Source organism: Cricetulus griseus, chromosome X, assembly GCF_003668045.3.
Source record: "Cricetulus griseus strain 17A/GY chromosome X, alternate assembly CriGri-PICRH-1.0, whole genome shotgun sequence".
Taxonomy (NCBI): Eukaryota; Metazoa; Chordata; class Mammalia; order Rodentia; family Cricetidae; genus Cricetulus; species Cricetulus griseus.
Window position 1 is genome coordinate 45,747,760 of NC_048604.1, and position 23,745 is coordinate 45,771,504.

The 23,745-nt window shown below is 38.2% G+C and overlaps 1 protein-coding gene across 3 annotated transcripts in view; it reads right to left on the reverse strand.

Annotated features, from left to right (window-relative positions):
• Positions 1-5,939: 5,939 nt before the first annotated feature.
• Cenpi (centromere protein I) overlaps positions 5,940-23,745 on the reverse strand; it is a 52,554-nt gene continuing 34,748 nt past the window's right edge. For all 3 annotated transcript variants that reach the window (XM_027432952.2, XM_027432951.2, XM_027432953.2), the window contains 3 exons: positions 23,431-23,649; positions 7,326-7,367; positions 5,940-6,681 (listed from right to left, as the gene is read on the reverse strand). In XM_027432952.2, the coding sequence (XP_027288753.1) occupies positions 6,580-6,681; positions 7,326-7,367; positions 23,431-23,649 (363 nt within the window). In that variant the 3' untranslated portion in view covers positions 5,940-6,579. The remainder of the gene's footprint in view (positions 6,682-7,325; positions 7,368-23,430; positions 23,650-23,745) is intronic.

The following is a 23,745-nucleotide window of genomic DNA, read 5'->3' on the forward strand; positions in this document are numbered from 1 at the left end:
GATTTGTAGAGCTGCCAAATCAGATTATTTAAACTTTCTACCCTCTGCTGTAGCTCAGCAAAAGAGTCCTTGCCTAGCATGTGCAAGATTCTGTACTCCTTCCCTGGCACAAGTCCTTTCTGTATATGCTATGGTTTCTGCTTTTAAGAGATTTCTATGTGAGTGAAGGTTGTGTCTTTGCATCTATATGTATTTCTTCAGCCTTTCTTTGGCCCTTTTTCATTTGATTGGTTGGTTGGTTCTATTGTGGTTTATTTATATTTTATTGAATTTTATATTATTATTTTAGATAATAATATATATATATATCCTAATGGTAGCTAAAAAGGATGTGGATTGGAGTGGGGAAATGGAGGATGTTGGAGGAGCTGGAAGAGGAAAAACCATTATCAGAATATATTGTATAAAAAATCTATTTTAATAAAAAGGCAAGTGAAATTCATATAAGATCCTACTTGCAATAAAGCTATTATTTTCATATTAGAACATGAAAGCAATTTTAAAAGCAATTGAAAAATATAGACTTCTAGTCTTTATTAATATGAGATTAACTTTCAAACAATGAAAGTGATTCAGTAAACATTAACCCATTTCAACCCTGAAAAAATGATTCTGTAAAATAATGGCATATAGTAATAAATAAATGCCCACTTAAGATTGGCATTTTTATCAATGAAAATGAAATATCTGAAATTAAATTCAAGCAGTACTAAAAGATTTTCAATTTATTGCCATATATTTGTAAAATATAATTATTCCAATTTATTTGCACAAATACTTTACTTCTAAATTTCAGGAATCATAAATGTAAACGCAAAAAAATAGTGACTTTTCTTAACCTTAAGCAAAATTTACATCCCTGGGGTATTTCCTTTTCCTCACACACTGTAACTTAGGCAAACTCTCACTCTCTCATTTCTTTTTCCCTATTTGCATCACAAATAGCCAGAAAGACAGGAGGAAATGCTCACATCATCTATCATTAAGAGAATAAAAAGGAAGACCACAATGGACTGTTAAATTTATATCTACTATGTAGATGCTAAGGAGGTAGAGGGGACTCTAATGCCTCTCGAAGACTAAACTGGTTCCCCTCAGTGTGCTCAGAACTCCTCCTCAAGGGCAAATCCATAAACCATGGATTGTTTGTGGGAGACTTGGCAGAAGTGCCAGAAGAACAGTAAAACAGTCCAAGTATGAAAATCAGCCACACATCATTAAAATGCCCAAGTACAAGGAGAGTTCGGCTCACCATCAGTCCAAGCAAAAGTTTGGAGACTAAAAGGATTCCACGAAGGTCACCCCCAAATGTTGAAAGAGAGAGAGGAGGAGAAGGCAGCCAGAGGAGTTTAAAAATTGTTTATCTGTCAAAAACACAAATCAACTTAAAGTTCACGGCCAGCAAGAAAAATGCTTCTGTTTATAGGCCAGAGGCTCAGGTAATCAACTGCTTACCAAGCTAGCATGCAAGGCCAGGCTTTCCATCCCCAGCAGCTCAGATAGTGTACATGGTAGTGCACACCTGTAATCCTAGCATTCTCTAGATGGGGGCAGGAGGATCACAATTTTAAGGTCATTCTCGGCTACATAGTGAGTTTGAGGCCACCCTGGGATTCAGGAGATCCTGTCTAAAAGGATGAGATACCAGTTATTATCCAATAAGGGCTTTCTTACATAAAGTGGCTTACAGAATCAAGGTGTTCTGCAGGAGCAGTAGGTCTTAGGCTCAGCTACTGCCTGGGGTAGCTTTGTCATCACTGTGACAAAATACCTCAGGAACGCTCCTAAATGGAGAGCTTCAGTACAATTCAAATTTCTTGCTCTTCCTGAATCTAGACTAATTTCCTTGTGTTTGGAAATGAATTGAGATGGCAGGGCTTAAGGATCCATGACCTTAGGTTAAGGGTCAGCACAGTGCTGTGAATTGAATATGAAACTTCTGACCCTCTCCAGTTCATGTGGGTACTGCTACCTTGAAATAGTGGAAACGTTAGGAGGCTGGGGAAGACGTACTTCACTGGGATCACACCATTGACGGTTATACTGTGTCCCCTTCTCTTTCCGTGCTTCCCATACAACAGGAGGTGAATAGCCCTTGCTTTATTTTTCCTACCTGCAAGTTCTGCCTTACCCAGATTCAAAGGAGCCTGGGACTATGGGCTGAGCCAAGACAAACTTTTATAAACTCATACTATGTACTCACACCCTTCTTGGAAAGGGCTTTTCAGATCCTTGCTCCAGTCTGCATATTTTTAAACCACGGAGTTGTGGTAGATCTTACATATATCCTGATTCAAGCCAGGCAGTGATGGTGCACACCTCTAATCACAGCACTCGGGAGGCAGAGGCAGGCAGATCTCTGTGAGTTAGAGGCCAGCCTGGTCTACAAGAGCTATTTCCAGGACAGCTAGGGCTACTCAGAGTAATGCCGTCTCAAAAAACAAAACAAAAATACCACTTTCCAAGTATTTCTCATTTTGTGTTTCCATGTCACAGTAGTTTTTTGTTGTTGTTGTTGTTTTTTGAGACAGGGTCTTGCTATTAAGTCCAAGCCTCACTCAATTTCAATTTCATAATGGTGTCATCAGAAACATGAAAATTCTTTTTTGTTTTGGGTCCTTTTAAAAAAAAAATAGAGTTTCTAACTGTCCTGGAACCCATTCTGTAGATCAGGCTGGTCTGAAACTCAAGAGATCTGTTTCTGCCTCTGGAGTACTGGGATTAAAGGTGTGTACCACTATATCTATCCAGAAGCATGGAATTTCTTAATTTTGATAGTCAGTTTTCATTGTGTGTCTGTTCCAAAGCTAAGAAATCACTGCCTAATGTAAGATCATAAAGAGATACCCCTATGTTTTGTCTAGGAATCTGTTTAAGACATCAATTCAGGTTTATTTATTTTGTGCTAATTTCTGCATATGGAATGTTGTAGAAACCAAACCAGAATCTTTTGCATTGTGATATCTGTTATTCCAGTACCACTTCTGAAAACATTGATGTAACCCCACTGAGTTTTCTTGGCAAATGATCCCAAGTGTATACATTTATTTCTGAATTCTCAGTTCTACTTCATTTGATCTATGTCTATTCTTTTTGTGTGTGCTCATGTGTATATGCACATGTGCATTTTAATGTCTGCAGACAAGCATTAGATACTATGGAACTGGAGGTACAGGCAGTTGTGAGACACTTGATGTGGGTGTTGGGAACCAAACTCAGGTCCTCTGCAAGAGCATCAAGTGCTCTTAAACTGCTGCGCCATCTCCATCGCTATTCTATAATCTAGTCTCACAACACTCACACCATACTGTTATTATAACAGGTACTCAGACCTTAGCAGGCTTTCAGATCTTAGCACACCTGGCTCCATAATGGAAGTACCATTTAGGCCCTAAAACTCCACTCAGCACACAGACAGAGCCACGTGCCAAAACGAAAATTAAGACTTAATCCATCAAAGTTCACAGTTCTGGGAAAGTCTCTTAAATGTACTAACCTTGCTTTTTGGCTTCTGTAATTCTGCTTCTGGCTAACTGTTCTAACTGAATGAAGTATGTCAACACAAGATATTGTTTTTGTGCTTAAAAGCTCACCCTGAGGAAAACCCAGAGCTACACTGAGATCCTAAAACACCTAGTGTAGTCGCCAGCCGGCTAATATTAGCTTAAACCAGTGTCTGAGTAATCTTCTCCAGTGAACACCCCAAAACAAGATTAGTGTGCCTTGATAGCAAGCTTTGAAATCAAGCCGTGTGAGTCCTCTCACGGTTTCTGGTTGCTTGTTTTGTGTATGAACACTATTGTAGTAATTCAGAGTCCCTTAGATGTCTATCTGAAGCAAACTTTATTAGCTTACAAATAAGTAGATTTCATTATGGCATTTTCCCCAGATATTTACTTCTCTCCCTGTCTTCTTCCCATGACCCCTTATGTTCTACCTGCTGACTTCTTTCCACAGTCACTTTACATGTGACCTCTTGTTCCCCTCCCTCAACTCTTCCTACTGGAATTTTAAAATCAACTTGTTGGTTTCTGTAAATGCCAGCTGGGATTTTAAACAAGGATTGCATTAAACTGTAGAAGAGCATGATGAATCCTGCCTTAACTATATTCAGTCTTCTAGACGAATATGGAATGTCTGCATGTATTAGATTGAACATTTTGACATGGCATATTAACTGATTTTGCAATGTTAAATGAACCTGACATCCCTGGAGTGAATCCCAGTTTGTCACAGAATATAATTAATCCTTTCTTATACATTCTTTTACTAGATTTGATTTGCTAATACTTTTTGAGCTTCTTGGATGTAGATTTCATCAAGCTTAGGGCTCTGTTAGCCATAAATTAAAATATTTTATTCTTTTCTTTTCTGTCCTCTTTTAAAAATATGTTTGTTTTTGTGCAGATGAGTGTTTTGGCTGCATGTATGTATGTACACCACATGCATGCCTGGTGACCAAAGAGAACAGAAGAGGATATTGTATCCCCTGGAATTGAAGTTACAGATGATTGCGATCCTCTGTGTGAGTGCTGAGAACAGAGCTTGATGCATGTGATGGCTACTCCTGGTAGTCAACTTGACTACTTCTGGAATTAACTAAATACGCAAGCCATTGGGCATGCCTATAAGGGATTTTTAATTAGTTGGGTCATTTGAGGTAGGAAGACTCAACTTAAATATGGGCCACACCTTCTCATGGAAGCCTATATAAAGGACAAGGAAGAAAGGAAGTTTTCCAAGTTCATTTCTTCACCAATATTAGAGCCTACTTCCTTGGGATCCTGGTATATATTGAAGATCAGCTGAGATATCCAGCCTTGTGGACTGAACAACTGCTGGATTCTTGGACTTCCCATTGTTGGACTAGTCAGATCATAACCTGTAAGCCACTCTAATATATCCTCATCTATGTATGTATGTATGTATGTATGTATGTATCTATCATCTCTATCTATCCATATATCTATGGGATTTGTATAATATATATATATATGTATATATATATGTATAATATATATACATATATATGTATATATACATAATATATATTATGTATAATATATAAAATATATATAATATATATATATTTGTAATATAATATATATATATATATATATATATTAGTTCTGTTTCCTAGAGAACTCTAATACAGTGCATAAATGTTTAGAATTCTAATATCCTCTTGGTGGGTTTTTTCTTTAATGAGTAGCTAGTGTCCTTCTCTATCTCTTCTGATTAGTTTTATTTGAAGTCCGTTTTGTCAGGCATTAAAATAGCTATCTAAACCTGTTTGCTTCTTGGATTCATTTGCTTGAAATACTTTTTTTCCATTTTTACCCTAAGGTGATATCTGTCCTTGGTGGTGAGCTGTGTTTCTTGGTATTTTAATCCAGTCTGTTGGTCTAAGTCATTATACTGGGGAATTGAGACTAATAATACTGAAATATTAATGAGCAGTGCGTATAATTCCTTTTACTTTTGTTGTGGTGGTGTGAGAACCCTCCATTTTGACTAACTGTTCTAGGGTTATTTATTCCTTGTATCCTCTTGGGTGTATTCATCTCTTCAGACTGAACTGAAGTTTTGCTTCTAGTGCCTTCTATAAGGCTGGATTAGTAAACAGAAATTGCTTTGTTTTTATTGTGGAATGTTTCTTTGGAGATTGGGATTGATAGTTTTGCTGGGTATAGTAGTCTATGCTGGCATCTCTGGTCTCTTGGAACTTTTACAACATCTGTCCAGTCCCCTTTGGCTTTCAGAGTCTCCATTAAAAAATCAGATGTTATTCTCAATGTGAATGTATTAAATGGAAGTTGGTCAGTAGTTGTTAAATGTAAATGTACTAAATAGAAGTTTCTCAGTAGTAGCAAAATAAAATATACAATGAATTTTCAATAAAAATAATCTCACAGTTATGGATTTTTTAATCTTCAGAATTACTACTGAAGGTAAAGCTGACATTAGTTTATTTATGTGTGGAAATTTAAAATCTGAATATATATATATATATATATATATATATATAAGTACATACACATACATATACACTCAAATAATATAATGGTTTCAGGAAATCAAACCAATAAAATCAGGAAATTCATCTTCTCCCCCTTCCTTCCCTCATACATTACTGCCAGTGCAGGCCCAGATAATCATCAGCTTCTTGGGAATGTGTTGCATCCTATTCTAAGTAACTTGGTGTTCCCAGGATTTCAGAGATTGCAGCGTATTCTGCATAACAATGTCAGCAGAGTAATTTTATATTACTTGTTCTCCTCTACTAACATAGCAGATAAAAATTTCCACTAGAAAGCAGATGTGAAGAGGTTATTTTTCATTAGTAAGCTAAAAATCTGAACGCTAAAAAATAAGTTAGTCACACCAAGGCTCTCCTGAGCCATGGGCAGGAGGTCAGTCAGTCTAAGTACTCCTTGAAGACAGCAGTTGGCTTGGGAAATGGGTATAACTCACACTGAACTACTTGGCCTTTCTAGCAATATGGAATTTAGCTCAGCATGCTCAGTTTGTTTATGACAACATTCTTTTACTGTTCACCACTGTGGACTGCTTCTCTGTTTAGGATACAGAAGAACAATGGATACTACTTTTTATGAAAAGTTTCAGGCCCTGAAAACCCTCTGAAAATAAATAGTCCAAATACCGGTTCCATTTCTTCCCCTGCAGGTACAAAAAAAAGAAAAAAAATGACTTGTTGAATATGAATATTTGTTTCCTGCCTCAAGTTTACAACATCCTGAACACATAGTGCAAACATCAGCTTAGATGACCTAGGTTCATGATTAGAGCTAAGTCACTAAATTAATCCAAGGGCTCTAAATATTGCTTTAATTATAATGGTAAAACATTCATCATAGCAAAGTACTGTGAAATAGAAAAGTACCACCATTCTCATCGTCTAAAAACTTACTATCTAAAATAGATGACACAAAAGATATTATGTCACTCACAGTCTCTGCTGTATACCCAGGAGTATTTTCTAGGATAATGAGAACTCTGTGATGTAAGAACTCTGTGTTCTTACATCAGATTCACTGTAGATACACACAACTGTACTATTACATGAGACAATGAATGATCAGAATAGCAAGGGTCAAACTATGAAGAGTTATATCCTAGAGACAATGAAGGTCTAGGCCAATAAATCTGGATGAAAGTTATTTGACAGCATTACGAAGGCAAACATTTCATTTTCACTTTTTGCAAGCAGTAGAACTAAGACTAGGAAAGAAGTAAAGGCATACAAAAATCTCTTGATTAAGCTTCGTGAAATCCATATTCATGATGAAAGTAAATTTATTTACCCGAATAGAGCTCACGTCTACTGTCCTTTCTTCGGGGCTTTCCTTTAAAATGAACACATTAGGTTAGAAAATCATCAGATAATAACCATGTTTCTTCACACCCTGATTCATATTGCTATGTTCTATTCCTACCATCATTCTGGGATTCCTTTTGAAAATATATTCACTATAGCCCACTCTATTTCCTTCTCCCTAAAAGCACAAATAAGGGAACAAGAAAAGCATAGACAATAAGTGAGCACCTAAGATTAACTAGCCTCTGACCTTCTCTTTTTATTTTTGTACTTAACTGTTAAAAGTAGTGATGGAGGATGTTAAAGACTTTTTCTCTAAGAAATGTGGTGTTTGACTTGTACCTTAAAGGACAATTTCTAAGTTTCCCATATTGATCAGTCCCCATGGACCTTCTTGAATTTCACTGGGGTCAGTTATAATTAAATGTGGCTCATCTGTGAATTTATTGATTTCAGCCTTTTTAAAAGTTAGTTTGGCTAGGGCTTTGTCAAACTTGTTTATCGCTTCAGAGAATCAGATTTTTATTTCACTGATTCTAAATGTTGTTCTTTTAGTCTCTATTTCATTTATTTCTGCCCTAATCTTTATTATTTCTTGCCATTTATTAGAAACTTGTGGTGCATCATTAGTTTGAGACCATGGCTTTTAAAAAGTTGGGGTTTGTTTTGTAGGTTTTTTATGTGTATGCGTGTTTTGCCTGCATGTATATGAATACACCACATGCGTGCCTCTGCTTAGAGGCCAGAAGAGGGCACTGAGTCCCCTGGAACTGGAGTTACAGATGCTTGTGAGACACCATGTGGCTGCTGGGAAGATTAGCTGGGTTCTCTGCAAAATCAGCAAGTACTCGTAACCGCTGAATCATCTCTCCAGACACCACCATGAATTTTTAAAGTAAGCACTTATATAGCTATAAGCTTTCCCACTAGGAATGCGTAGCTATATCCCAGAGGTTCTTGTAGATTGTATTATGATTTCATTTGATTCTAGGAATTTTAAAATTCCCTCCATGATATCCTCAGTACATTCAGAAATGTATTTTTCAGTCTCCAAATATCTCTATAGTTTCTCTTACTGTTGATTCCTAGTCTTATTTTAATATATTATAAGGGATTACTTGAATTTTTGGTATTCATTACAGCTGTTTTGAAAACTGCATTTAGACATGTAGAAGAATAAAATTAGATCTGTATCTCTCACCCACCTCAAAAATAAATTCAAATGAACAAAAAACCTCAATGTAAGACCTAAAATTCTACAACTGCTAGAGCGAAAACACTTCAAGATATAAGCATAGGCAAAAACTTTCTGAAAAGGATTCCAATAGCACCAGGCAATAACTCCAAGAACTGACAAGTGGGATTACATGAATTTCAAAAGCATTTGCACAGCAATGCAAGCTACCAGCAGATAATCTACAGACTCAGAAATGCCCTGCCAGCTAAATTTCAGGCAGGGAGTTCTAATTAAATATCACAAAAACAAATTATCCAATAAGGTAACAAAGTGAACAGAAAGTTCTCAAAAGAAGAAATACAAATAGCTAATAAGCATTTTACAAAGTGTTTGACATCCTCAGCCATCAGGAAAATGAAAATTAAAACCACTTTGATATTCCATCTCATCCAAGTCAAAATGGCCATCATTACAAAAACGTGGGGCTAGAGATGGCTCAGCACTTAAAAGGACTTGCTGAACTCACACAGAATTCAGCACTCACCTGGTGGCTTAGCATCCTTTATAATTCTAGGTGCAGGGAATCTGACCTCCTTTTATAGTCTCTGGGGTACCTCACATGTGCACATACATACATGTAGGCAAAACATCCATGCACACAAAATAAAAAAAAAAAAAACAGAGACAGAATGCAAAAAAAAAGAAGCTAGAGAAGATGTGGGAGCAGTGGACCCCTTATTAACTACTTCTTGGAGAGTAAACTGCTGTAGCCACTATGGAAATGAGTCTGAGATCCTTGAACATCTGTGTCTATTACTGCACTATTCAGAATAGTCAGGGAATAGAAATACCCTTTATAGCCGTCCACTGATTCATGGGTAAAGAAAATGTGGTGCATTCATACAACTGAACTTATTCAGCCATAAAGAAAAATAAAAATCATGACATGCATGGAGAAACAGATGGAAATCTAAATTAGCATATTAAGCAAAATAATCCAGACTCAGAAAGACAAATACTGTATGTCTTCTCTCCTATGTGGATCCTAGATTTTGTGTATATTTGTGTGCATATGTTCATGTGTACATATGTGAAGACCAGAAGAGAACCTCTGGTATGGTTCCTCAAGCACTTTGTTAGAGACAGCATGTCTTCAGTGACCTGGGGCTTGTCGATTACAGTAGGCTGGCTGGCCATCCGGCCCCAGGGTTCCACCTGCCTCTCCAGTACTGGAATTAGAAGTACACACCTGGCATTTAAAAAATGCGGGTTCAGAGGATGAAACTCAGGATCTTCTGTTGCCTTCCAAGCAATTTACTGATTGCCTAACCCCCAAATCATAGATGTCCATTCTAGTATGTCTGTGTATATATGCAGGAGAGTATAAAACTAGAAAGGAGAGCATGAAGAAATGGGGGTGTTAAGGGAGGGAGGGAGGGAGGGAGGGAGGGAGGGAGGGAGGGAAGGAAGGAGGGAGGGAAGGAGAAGATTGAAAGAATACATGTGACATGAAGTAAATGTGTGATATGGCAGGATGGAAAGGAGTGAAGCAGCAGGGGTGCTGGAAAGTGAGGGCGGGGAAGAATCAACAAAAAGGGAGGAAAATGCAATAATGAAACCTAATACTTTGAATGCTAAGTTTACAAAAAGTAAAAAAGAAAAAAAAAGTACTAAAAAGGGATAAAGGAATCTTGTGCAGTATGTACAGTAGATTCTATGAAACTCTAAATCTTTACTTGGCTTTAGCTAGCACCATATTCTCAGACACAATACTTTTTACTATCCGTAACAGAAAATTCTGCATATTAAACTTGTATAGCACAGCACCCCTGTGATATAGTTTTTGTAGTGCTGGGGATCAAATTCAGGGCCTTGTGCATGCTAGGCAGGTGCTCTGCCACAGACCTCCATCTTCACCTCAGTGATGCCTTTTCCTACTTAGCATTTTTAGTTTGTAATCCTGAACCAGTTCTTTGAGATGTAGACATATTTTTTTACCATATAGCATTTTTATAAACGTATGTCAGTAAGTGTTCACAAATTGGCAAAAGCATTTGTGTGTGTGTGTGTGTGTGTGTGTGTGTGTGTGTGTGTGTGTGTGTGTGTGTGTGTGTGTCTATGGCACAGTGGTGGTAACAAAGCATTTAAAAGACCTAAACGCTCCTGGTGCTAGCATCCCAATTATGCAAAGGTAATTGATCATTGGCCTTTCATAGCTAGATAGTCTACACCTATGGATACAACCTAGAATCAAAACTATTTGGGGAAAATACAGAAAACTCCAAAAGTCACAACCTGAATGGGCTGTGTGTTGAGCAGTCTGCTGAGTCCATCTGAATGGAATGGCATGCTGGCATGCTCTGCTGTAGCTCCCCACAGCACTCTTCGTTTCAGTGTTGTGCATCTAGCATTTGTGTACTGTTATAAGGCACAATGGCACTTTGTGTTCTAAACACATACGGACTGTTTTTCTTATCATTATTCCCTAAACCATCTAGTGTAACAACTCTTTACACAGAATTTTCTCTCTACTGGATAAGTAATTAAGGAACAGTTAGTTAAGTAATTACAATACAAGTATAATATAAGTATACTCTACTGCATACACAATTTAGAGATGACTTAAACCAAAGACAGTTTCTAACTTAATGATGGGTCAACTTACAGTACTTTAACTTTATCATGAACCCAGTGTAACAAATTCTCATCCTAAGTCAAGGAGAATCTGTATAGAAGAGGAGGTGCATAGGCTATATGCAAATACTACATCTCTTGATGAGACTTCAGCATCTATGGATATTGTCACCTGAAGGGGTTTCCTAGAGCCATTTCCCTTACAATATCAAGGGTCAAACAGATTTTTGGCTCCTGCTTCAGGCAAGTTCGGAATGTACATGTTTTGCTGTTTCTCATCTTCTCCATTTTGTTTTTTGAGGATTAAAACAGTGTCTCTAGAAAATTTTTGTCAAGTTACTGATTCATCAAATATGATGGTAACCTGCCTGTTGAGGAATAGTTGAAGATGTGTTCCATTTGCTTATGCTGTGGAATACATGTTTAATGATGCAAACATGTGCTGCATTCTTTTCTGTTGCATTTGTTGAACTCTGTGAAACTGTGTTACTTTGCCTGCCTAAAACACCTGATTGGTCTAATAAAGAGCTGAATGGCCAATAATTAGGGAGGAGAAAAGATAGGCAGGGCTGGCAGGCAGAGAGAATAACTAGAAGGAGAAATCTGGGAAGAGAAGATCAAGGAACAAGAAAAGAAGGAGAGAGGACATCAGGGGCCAGCCACCCAGTGAGACAGCAAACCACGGAGTAAGAGTGAAAGGTAATACAGAAAGGGAAAAAGGTAAAAGCCAAGAGGCAAAAGGTAGATGGAATACTTAAGAAAAGCTGGCTAGAAACAAACCACGCTAAGGCTGGAATTTGTAAGAAAGAATATGCCTCTGTGTATTTATTTGGGAACTGTGTGACAGGCCCCTCAAAGAGTATATAAAGCAATAACTACACCTGCCTGTGCATGTTCTTAACAGCAAAGAACAACTACTTCATGGTTGCTACCTGGCTGTGAAAGATCACAAGCTGCATCCTGATTTCTGATATACATAGAAGTGATCAAATGTGGTTTGGGAAATGATGAAATACCAGAAGATCATGCTGATTAACTCCGTATTATATTTACTTCTCTAACTTCCAATCTTTCTTCTTGTGCTCCAAGCCCCTATTTCAAACTGTCTTCCTAATATTTTGGCCTTGAGTGTCTCAAAATTAAGTAGGTTAACAACTAACCACTCAGCAGAGCTCCTGGAGTCCAGTTGAAGAGCGGGAGGAGTGCTAATAGGGGTCAAGACCATGATGGGGAAAACCACAGAAAAAGCTGACCTAAGCAAGTGGGAGCTCACTGACTCTGGACTAATAGGTGGAGAACCAGGATAAAGCCAAACTAGGCCCCCTAAATGCAGGTGACAGTGGATGACTTGGGCAGTTTATGGTGCCACTGGCAGTGGGACCAGGATCTAAACCCAAGTGCATGAACTGGCTTTTTGGAGCCCATTTCCTATGAAGACATACCTTGCTCAGCCTAGACACAGGGAGGAGAGCTTTGGTCCTGCCTCAGTGTGGTGATGGGACAGACTTTGTTGACTCCCCATGGGAGGGAGGCCTTACTCTCTCTGAGGAACAAAAGGTGGTGGGGTGAGAGGAAGATGGGGGGAGAGGGAGGAGGGAAGGAAGGGAGAACTGGGATTTGTATAAATAAATAAATAAATAAATAAATAAATAAATAAGGTTTGATGGGTAATGTACTGTGTATGTTTATCTTATTGATTGTTAAGTAAAATACTGTTTGGCCAATGAGACAGCAAGTTAGATGGGACTAGGAGTCAAAGAGGATTCTGGGAAATGTAGTAGAGAAGTGGTGATCCAGGCAGGAAGTGACATAACAAGGAGACTCATATTTAAGTGAAGGAGAAACAGGAAGGGTCCCTTTTTTTCCCCTTGCTTCTCCAGGAGCACAATGTGAGCCACCGGCAAGAAGGGACGCCAATAAGGCGTCTGATAAGATAAGTCTTATAAAATATATAGGCTTATGATAGTTAAGACTGAGCTAACAGATGAGAATCCCAGTCATTGGCCAAGCAGCTTTGAATACACAAGTTTCTGTGTATTCATTTGGGCCTAACTCAGGCGGGCGGCTGGCGTAAATCACACATGGGGCAGTGGGGCTCGGCGGCTTTTGGCGGAAAGATTTATCGTAACAAAGGTTAGAATGCAGTCTCAACTTTTCCTCCCCCATAAACAAGGAAATATCTCCAGTTCTTTCATAAGACTTCCTCTTACTAATAAATGTCAACCCAAACAGAAGTCCTTTTCTCATTCCTACTGTCAACCTGTCATCAGCAGTCCTGCCTTCTCTAAACACATGCCAAAGCAGACCATGGCTATTAGTCTCTGTTGCAGCCACCCACACAAAAGTCCCTATCAGGAGCTCATCTAGACTCCAGCAATGCCCTGGTTGCTGCCCTTACTTCTGTGCAGCCCTCCACTTATAAACAATCCTCCACAAAGAAACCAGTCATCACCATTAAACACTGACTCAGAATATTTTATAACCATGCTGGAAAATCTTCCCACTGTCTCCTACTGTACTCTTGAGCAGACCTGTATGACAGATGTCACCTGTGCCTTTTCATACTTTTAAGGCCCTGTCTCAAAAACAACAACAGAATGTTTTTTATGTTCTGTACACATTCAAAACATATCCAAGACGGGCCAGCAAGATGGATTAATGGATAAAAGTGATTCCTACTAAACCTGATGACTTCAGTTCAGTTCCTGGAACCCATAGGATGAAAGAGGATAACTGCCTGCTACAATCTATCCTCTGACCTCCACATGAATGCCATGGCATATGTGAAATCCCCCACACACATAAATAAATGTAAAATTTTTAATAAAAGTATTTCCAAGGGCTAAAACTTTTAATGCGGAGAATCTCATTGATTTGAGACTTTTACAACTGAATATATCAATAAGATAAAATTTCAGAATTAAATCATACCAATGATCTTTACAACGGCAAATGCCAAAAATAATAAAACAGATTTTAACGCACTAATGTGGAACAAAAGCCATGTTGGAGACAGACAGAATATCAAAACAGTTTAAAATTGACTATTATAGGGACCAGAAAATTGTCTTGAGGGAATATCCTATGCACCAAAATGTTTGACTGCATTTCTGGTTCCAGCCACTAGATGTCAGTATGCCAACTCTCCAATTGGTGAAAACCAAATTGTCTCCCAGACACTATAAACCCAGCTGAGGAGGGTCTTTGGCCTTAAACTATTGCTTTCAAGTACTGAGAAGCTATGACTATCAATGACAAAATTCTCAAAATATTCTTGAATGATGGAAAGTAATCGATATATAATAATAACTACTACTATCCGAGCAATTACTATATACCAAACATACTGAGATTCACATACATCATGAAATGTATTATGTACAACATAATCAGGTAGATATTATCGTTCCTGTTCCAGAACTCCAGGAGACTGATTAAGGAGGGTTAAGAGTTTGAGACTAGACTAGGCTATTCAAAACAAAAATGATGAATATGTGTGATATAACATGTTAATTGGTTTAATTTAGCCATGCCATTGTGAACATACTATATTCTGTATCATAATTGTGCATGACTTTATTTATGAGCTAAATAAATGAATGAAAAAAAAACAAAGCAAAATCCTAACAAGGTAATTGAAGCCCATAAACGTTTTTTTAAAAACTTGTCTGAGATTGAAATTATTAAGCAAAGGTAAAGAATCTGAGCCATGTAATGGTGTTCAACGTTTTGGTGTGTTTTAATACAAAGTCTCAACATTTATTCAGAAATATCTAATATGTGAACTCAAAGGTACACATCTGTAATCTCAGTACCTGGGAAGCTGAGGCAGGAGAATTCTCTTTTAGGCTCATTTGGACTACATAGGACATCTTGGTCTATAAATAAATAAATATAACTAAAAATTTAAAAACTAACCAAAGAAATTTTATTAAACTTCAATTAGAACAGCAAGGATCTGAGACACTGGACCCATGACCTGCTCCTTCATGGACAGTATGGTTAAGGGTTCAAGGCTTCCATTCTCTACCAATACCACATGCAAAGCAGAAAGGTTACATTCCAGCTGTAACCATCTAAAATACCAGAGTGCTCATCTTTGTCCCAGCATGTTCATTAGACAGACATGCAATGCCGGCTGGGGTATACCAAAGACTAGACACTTCTACCTTGCCCCATACCTAATATAGTAGCTCAGAGTTTTCTATGTAAGCAAGCAGTTATGGAGAACAACATATACACTGGAGTTTTAGTCACCCATAAAGAATGAAATTATATAATTTGCAAGAAAATGAATGGAATCAGCAATCATCATGTTAGAACAAATCAGATTCAGAAAGACTGATAATACATTTTCTCTCATGTGGAGAGTATATATTTTAAAAGTTTTATACAGTTAGTGTGATAGTGCAGACCTATAATCCCAGCACCTGGAAGTTGGGGACACGCAGATAAGGCTTTTAAGAGCATCCTCAGTCAGACAGCAAGTCTGAGGCCAGCCTGAGCTACGTGAGAGCGGGGATAGAGGTGGGGAGAATGAGACTGAATTCTTTGCACACATGAAAGTAGAAGGGGACTGCTTGGGAAGAGGAACAGGAGAGGGGGAAACAAAAGGGTAACAAAATTTATGGCAGACACATAGGAAAATGTCATCATGAAATCTGTAAGTTTGTACACTGGATATACACTCTAAAAATGAACTAAAATAGGGCTGGACAGTTGGCTCAGTGTTTAAGAGCACTGACTGCTCTACCAGAGGATCTGAGTTCAATTTCTAGCATCTAAATGGTGGCTCACAACCATCTATAACTTCATCCCCAAGGGAGCCAATGCCATCTTTTGGCCCCCATGGTACCAGAGCATTCACATACACAGTACACAGATACATACGCAAGCAAAACACTCATACACATAAAATAAAATTGACTGAAAATAAAATACAAATGAGCCAGGCATGGTGGCACATACCTTTAATCCCAGTTCTGAGAAGGTAGAGACAAGGGGATCTCTGGGAGTTCAACGCTAACCTGGTCTACATAATGAATTGCAGGACAGACAGAGCTACATAGTGAGACTCTGTCTAAAAGTTAATTAGTGAATTAATTAATAGTTAAATGACCTTCAAAGTTCACCTCAAAGGAACTGAGTTTACTTGGAACAGTGTGAGAATGCTAAATGTAATGGTTTCTACAAAATAAAAGCTTCTCTCAGCTAAGAGCAAGACAGTAAACCATAGGTCAGTTAGTTCCTAGGGCAAAATAGACAAATAAGAGCTCTTCTAGAGCAAGAGCAACTCTCAACGACTTGCTGACAAAAACCATCCTAGCCTGAGAGCTACAATGATCACCAGCCTGACAACTGGTACAGTGGTGGAAAAGTGCTATAGGAGTCATCATCCATTGTTTGCTTAGATTTCAGACCTGGTCCACAGACAGAACCCATGCCTGATACCATTAACTGGGTCAAGAACCAGTAGCTATGTGATGATTAATGTCACATTTAAAGTTTAGACTTACTATGCCTGAGAGACCAAAAAGCAAAAATGCCTCTGGCAAGTGGCCCCTTGCTTGTACTGACTAAACCCTCTAAGCCACTTCCCTTTATTCCCAGATTTAAAGACTATTTTTTGTTTGAGTTTTTTTTGGGGGGGCTTCTTTTATTCTTCTCTCATACATCTAAACCAGTTTCCCCTCCTCCCACTCTTCCCAGTCCTCTCCAACATCTCCCCTCTCTCCCAGATCCACTCCTCCTCTGTTTCCCTTCAGAAGAGAGCAAGCCTCCCAGAGATAGCAACCAAACATGGCGTTAAAAAGTTCAATATGATTGGGCTTGGAAAATCTGCTGTTCTTGCAAGACAGTAGGTCATAAGACTACTATTTCTGCTTTTATAATCAAACTTGCTTACTTTGCTCAAAAAGATGACTAGGCCAACTGCAAGTCATATGTTAAAATAATACCCTGCCTACATATAGGAAGAATACATGTAATCTTGTGGGGTTTGCCTTTACAATCCCTGGGTTAATATGACTAGGGGCTGCATCTCTGTTGCTGTCCTGGTGTCATAAGTATCAAACACCAGTATTTAATAAAGCCTATTCTTATTAAAATGTATTCATGGTCATGGCGAATCTCTTAAGAGACCCCAGACCCATTAAAGCTAGAGAGGTCATAGGTCCTAGGAAAGAACTTACCACTATTATTATGATAAACGGACATAGTATTAAATTGATTCCCGATGGTTTATCACTATACCCATTGATAAGTGCATCTCTCAACCTTCATCAAAGAGGCTCCTTTTTGCAGTAGAGGGCAGTCATTAATAGGGAGACTACCAATTAGTCAACATGCAAAGGATAAGAGACTACAAAGTGACCAGCCCTAAACAGGGTATCTGCATACCACGCCACCTCCCAAGGTTTAGGGATCTTTGAAAAAGAGGGTGTGGAAAGACTATAAAGGGCCAGAGGCAGTGAATAACTATGATGAAATAGTGTTTCCTGGGCACAACAGGCAATCGCATATATGAACTCACAGCAGTTATACAGCATTCACAGACTTGTCCGAGATCAAGCTACACAAAATCTTAGTATGGAGCAGGGAGGTGGTTATGAAGCCCTACCCCTAGCTGAAGAGTTATTAGCAATGATAGGTATTGGATGAAGGAAGAAGCAATTTTCTTCAGGCATGCAGGACATGAAAGGCTACCTATCCATGCTTCGGTAGATGGTCTTCAACCCATGGACAATATGGACAGCACTAAGTCGATTCAGTGACTTAAAAGAACAGAGCTCATGATATTAGTACAGAAAAGGAGTAGAAAGGATGGTGAAGGAAATAGGGAATGGGTTTGTTCAAAACAATACATTATAGTGTGTGTGTGTGTGTGTGTGTGTGTGTGTGTGTATGAAATTCTCAAGTAATAAAAAATGAATCTATGCATTTCCAAATGATATTTTCTTTTTCTTTCCTTTGTTTTTGTTCCAAGACAGGGTTTCTTTGTGTAGCCCTGGATTTACTAGAATTTGTCCCATAGACTGGGCTGGCTTCAAACTGCCTGCCTCTGCTTCCCAAGTGCCCAGATTAAAGGTGTGTGCCACCACTTCCTGGCTATATTTTCATTTTAAAAAAAGCAGCAACATAAAACTAAATTCTTACTTTTACTGTATATTAATTAAATTATAAAGATTCATGCACAAAAGATTAATAATGTAGTATTTAATATCCAAAGAACAGACTTCTAAGAAATGAGCTTGCAATGAAAAAGAATTTCAGAACATATATGCACATATCCTATGTATATCTGTACTCAACTGAAAAGTGAGTTTTCACATATCTTACTATTAGCAAATACACAATTTTTGTTGTTGCTGTTTTAAGCCATGGTTTTTCTATGTAGCCCTGGTTGTCCTGGAACCCACTATGTAGCCCAGGCTGGCCTTGAACTCAGTGATGCATCATCTGCTTCTTTGTCTTAAGTGCTGGGACTAAAGGCGTGCTTCACCCTGCCCGGCAAATACACAACTTTTAAAACATAGTTTACGGATCTAAGGGAAGAAGTTTATTTCTATCAGTGTCTAATTTGATGAGATCCAAATAAAAAGAACTTTTAAACTTCAGATTTATTAAATAGTTTCTTTAATAATTAAAATGAAGGGGCTGGTGAAATGGCTCAGAGGTTAAGAGCAGTACTTCTCTTCTGAGGTCCTGAATTCAGTTCCCAGCAACCACATGGTGGCTCACAACAATCTATAATGAGATCTGGTGCCCTCTTCTGGCCTGCAGGCAGAAAACTGTATACATGATAAATAAATCTTTAAAAAAAACAAAACGAAGTGAAAATTCAGCAAATTTGAGGCTGAAGAGATGGCTCAGTGGTTATGAGCACTGGATGGTCTTTCAAAAGACCCAGGTTCAATTCCCAGCACATGACAGTTCACAACTGTCTGTGACCCCAGTCCCAAGGGATTCAACTCCCTCTCTCAGCATGTTAGGGCATCAGTCATGTACACTCATACACATAAACCTAAGTTAAATGTAAAAAATGTGTTGAAAATACACCAAATTTTAAGCAATGGGACATTATGTTGATAGACTTTTCAATTATAGAAGTATGACTTAGTATTAGAAACATTCTTTTCAATGAGGAGAAATCACAATCACAAAGTCAGGAAATAAATTCATGTAGAACAGACTGAATACAGCCAGAGTTAAAGTCAATGTTAATTTGTTTGCTTGGTAATGAGTTACAATTTCTCTCTTTCTTGCTTTCTTTTTTTTTTTTTTTTTTTTTTTTTTTTTTTTTGGTTTTTCGAGACAAGGTTTCTGTGTGTAGCTTTGGAGCCTATCCTGGCACTTGCTCTGGAGACCAGGCTGGCCTCGAACTCACAGAGATCCGCCTGCCTCTGCCTTCTGAGTGCTGGGGTTAAAGGCGTGCGCCACCAACGCCCGGTGAGTTATAATTTCTTAGCTATATATTTACTGATATACCTCTAGTATATAAATTATTTGTATACATAAATCTGTTTTTAACTTAATAATTAACCTCTCCTCTTTTGTGTAACATAACTTTTTAAAAGAACAAGTGAATTTACAAATGCCCATGACCAGATGACCTCAGTATCAACTATGGAAAGAATGCCAAATGTTCGGTGAGTTTTTCAAAAGCAGGAGAGGAAAGCACAGTTCCAAACTTATTCTCTGAGCTCAGTATTTCCCTGAAATCAAAACCAGACAATGCTACCACAAGGAAAAATCAACATACCTTATTAATCTACACACAAAATTATATGAATTACTGGCAAAGTCTGGCAACACATAGGACGTGTTCTTCATGACAGAGGAATTGATTGTGGGAATGCAGAGTTAAACACTTAAACATCAATTAATGTAATATACCATAATAATACAATACAGGAGTGGCTGGACTGTTTACACTCATCAAGTGGCCATTGTTTATCTCCCACACTGTTTCTAAAGTTCTGTGGCAATCAAATTGGGGAAGACAAAGTCATCCAAATAAGGAAGACGGAGGGGGGACAGTGGGAGGGAGGGGGGAAGAAACCTACTTTTGATTCAGATGACAAAAATTTATATAGAGATATCCTATGGAATCCATTAAAAGGCATGTCTAATAAGCAATCTCAACAAGACTGCAGAATATATAAAATCAATATACACAAATCAACTTCATTTCAATTGCATTTCTATTCGGTAGTGATGACTAATCTGAAGATAAATGTCAGCTACCATAACATCAGAAAAAATAAGCCATAAATAAACTTAGCAAAAGATGTGTAAAACTTTTGCTTTGAAAACTTTAAACCTGGCATAATGGCGCATTCCTGTAATCTCAGCATTCAGGAGGGCAGAGGCTGGAGGATTGGCTTAAGTGTGACCAAATTCAGTCTGTGTACACAGTGAGCTCTGAGCCATATATACAGCAAGACTGTCTCAAGGAAACAAAACAAAGCCTACAAAACATTGCAAAATCAACTAAAGAGCCCTGAAGAAATGGAAAGGCATATGATGGACTTAATACTTATGTTATGGTCACAATACCCACCCAAATTGATCTACAGAATCAAAGTATTACCTACCAAAATCCAAGCAGGATATAGAAACTGAAAACAGCATGGCAAGGTGGTGCATGCCTTTAAGCCCAGCATCAGGGAGGCAGAGGCAAGTAAGTTTGAAGTCAGCCTGACCTACATGGGGAGTTCCAGGCTAGTCAGAACTATAAGGCAAGACTCTGCTTACAAAAAAATAAGAAAAGAAACTGACAAACTAAACTGAAATTCACACAGAATTTTAAGAAACTGAAACATGTCCTTGGAATAGGCAGTAAATTCTTAACTTGGATAACAAAAGCGTAAATAATATAAGAAAAAATTACATTCTGTATAGGTCCTAAAGGAATATTAAAAATAATGCAATATGTATATATATGTATACACACACATATATGTATATATTTTGACTTCAAAATTAATAAGTGTTATAATTTAAAAGACACTAACAGAACAGACAGGACCAGAAAAATGCTTCAGTGGGTAAAAGTGTATGTGCCACCTGAGTTCAATCCTTAGAACCCACAACAGAAAAACGTGATTCCTGTAAATTGTCCTCTGACCTCCATGCATATGCCCTGGCACGTGTGCCTCCCTGCTCTGACAAAATATACAATGAACAAATAAATATGAAAGGCAAAAGGCAGTCTACAGACTAGGAGAAGACTTTTGGCAGTCACATATTGAGATAAAGGACATATATCGAGAATAGAGAAAGAACTATTGCAACTCAATAATAAAAAATCAAATACTGCACTTTCAAATGAGCAAAGGAAAACAAAAATGGGAAAAAATGAGAAAAGGCACCAGAGTGGTGTCCTCCATCTGTAATTCCAGAACTCTGGAGACTAAAGCAGGAGGGTCATGGCAACACTGAGAAGTCAGCCTAAGTTACCGCATGAGTCTAAGCAAACAGGGCAATACAGGGAGACCCTGTCTCAAGACCAACAATCAAAAGAGGGTTGGGGATGTAGCTCAGTTGGTAGAGTACTTGCTTAGCATGCATGAAGCCCTGGGTTTCATTCTCTTAACCACATAATCCAGACATGGTGGCACATGCATGTAATCCCAGTACTTGGGAGGCAGAGGCAGTAAGATCAGAAGTTCAAGATCATCTTGAGCTACATAACAGGTCTAAGGCCAGCCAGAGATACATTAAGATTCATCTCTCACACACAATAAAAAACAAAAGGAGCCGGGCAGTCGTGTCGCACGCCTTTAATTCCAGCACTTGGGAGGTAGAGGCAGGCGGATCTCTGTGAGTTCAAGACCAGCCTGGTCTACAAGAGCAAGTTCCAGGACAGCCTCCAAAGCCACAGAGAAACCCTACCTTGAAAAACCAAAAAAAAAAAGAACAAAAGGTCTGAATATTTTTTTTACAAAGAAAATATAGAGGTCATTAAGTGTGAAAAATTGAAAATATCTAGTTATCATGGCAATGCATATCAATATCACAATTCAATATTATCTCATATCCTTTAGTATAGCCAAAAATACAGATAACATTGAAACATATGTGGAGAAATTGGAATCGCCACATTGCCTTTTGCTTTTCTCCCTCCTTCCTTCCTTCCTTCCTTCCTTCCTTCCTTCCTTCCTTCCTTCCTCCCTCCCTCCCTCTGTCCCCCTCCCTTTCTTCCTTCTGAGGCAGTATCTCACTGTGTGTCCCAGGCTAGTCTCAAATTTATAGTTTTCCTAAACCCTAACCTTGGCCTCCCATGTGCACTATATCAAGCCTGTTCGGGTGTTTGCTTTTGTTTGGGGTTTTGGTTTTGAGTAAAGCCAGCTTAGAACTCTGGATCTTCCTGCCTCTGCCATGAACATCCTTGTTTATGCTAAGCTGTTTATTGACAGTCTCCCAAATACACACTGAACTTTGAGAGCAATATCCAGATGGGTCTTGCTCATTACATGTATATTTGAGATATCTAGTCAATGACTATTCCTCTAACTCTGTACTGTTTTCATTGTTAGAGTTCTATCTTAAGAGATTTGTAGCTGGGCAGTGGTGGCACACGCTTTTAATTGCAGCACTTGGAAGGCTCAGGCAGGTGGATCTCTGTGAGTTCAAGGCCAGCCTGGGCTACAGAGCGAGCTCTAAGACAGGCTCCAATGCTACACAGAGAAACCCTGTCTCGAAAAAAAAAAAAAAAGGGATTTGTGAATCCAAATTCTTTCAGTATATTTGTAAGCCTAACATTGTGTCATGTATGCATTTGATATACACACCTTATGAATGGACCCCCAAGTCATTAATAAGGTTGAGAATGTTATCTTGCCAATTGACCTATGAAAACACTCACACCTCTGCTACTCCCACATATCAATATATTGAAGATCAAAAAACAACATTGCCTAGCTTTCACTTTCAATCTTAGGAGGGGTATACAGGAACTTCTACCTCTATGAAGCCTTCCCTTACCTGGCACCAACCTCAACTCAAGCAGAACTGAATTATTCATCTATCTTCCTTACAATTGTACCTTCCCTCACTTCACCGCACCGTATTATAGTAATTGGTTAACAATTCTGTCTCTGTAAAAAGGCCAAGCTCTCTTAGAGAACAGAGATTCTTTAAGTTCCTTAAAGCCTAGCCCAACTACCAAAATTTTGTTAGCACTAAAAAATCTGAACATGCCTTGCAATTCAAATACAACAGTTCCTATTTCACAGTGTTGCCACATGAAGTCTGAAGATGTTTTAAATACACTTACCTGTAGCAAAAAGCAAGCTGCATAGCTCAATAGAGAAGGATGGTGGACTAAATTTAAGCTGTTTCTATACTCTGTTACTTCAGTATTTTCCAAGATTTGGGGATCAATGTATACTCCTTTTTCAAATGGTGTGGACATCCATAAGCAATGAACCATAACTGTCAAATAGTAATTAAATTCTTGACAGATCTTGCTGCTGAGACTGAACTCTGATTTTTCCTAACGGGAAAGAAATAAAATAGTCATTAACATCTATTAATCTTTTCCTCTTTATTCTTAACAGGTCCCATATATCTATACTCGGTTATTTATAAA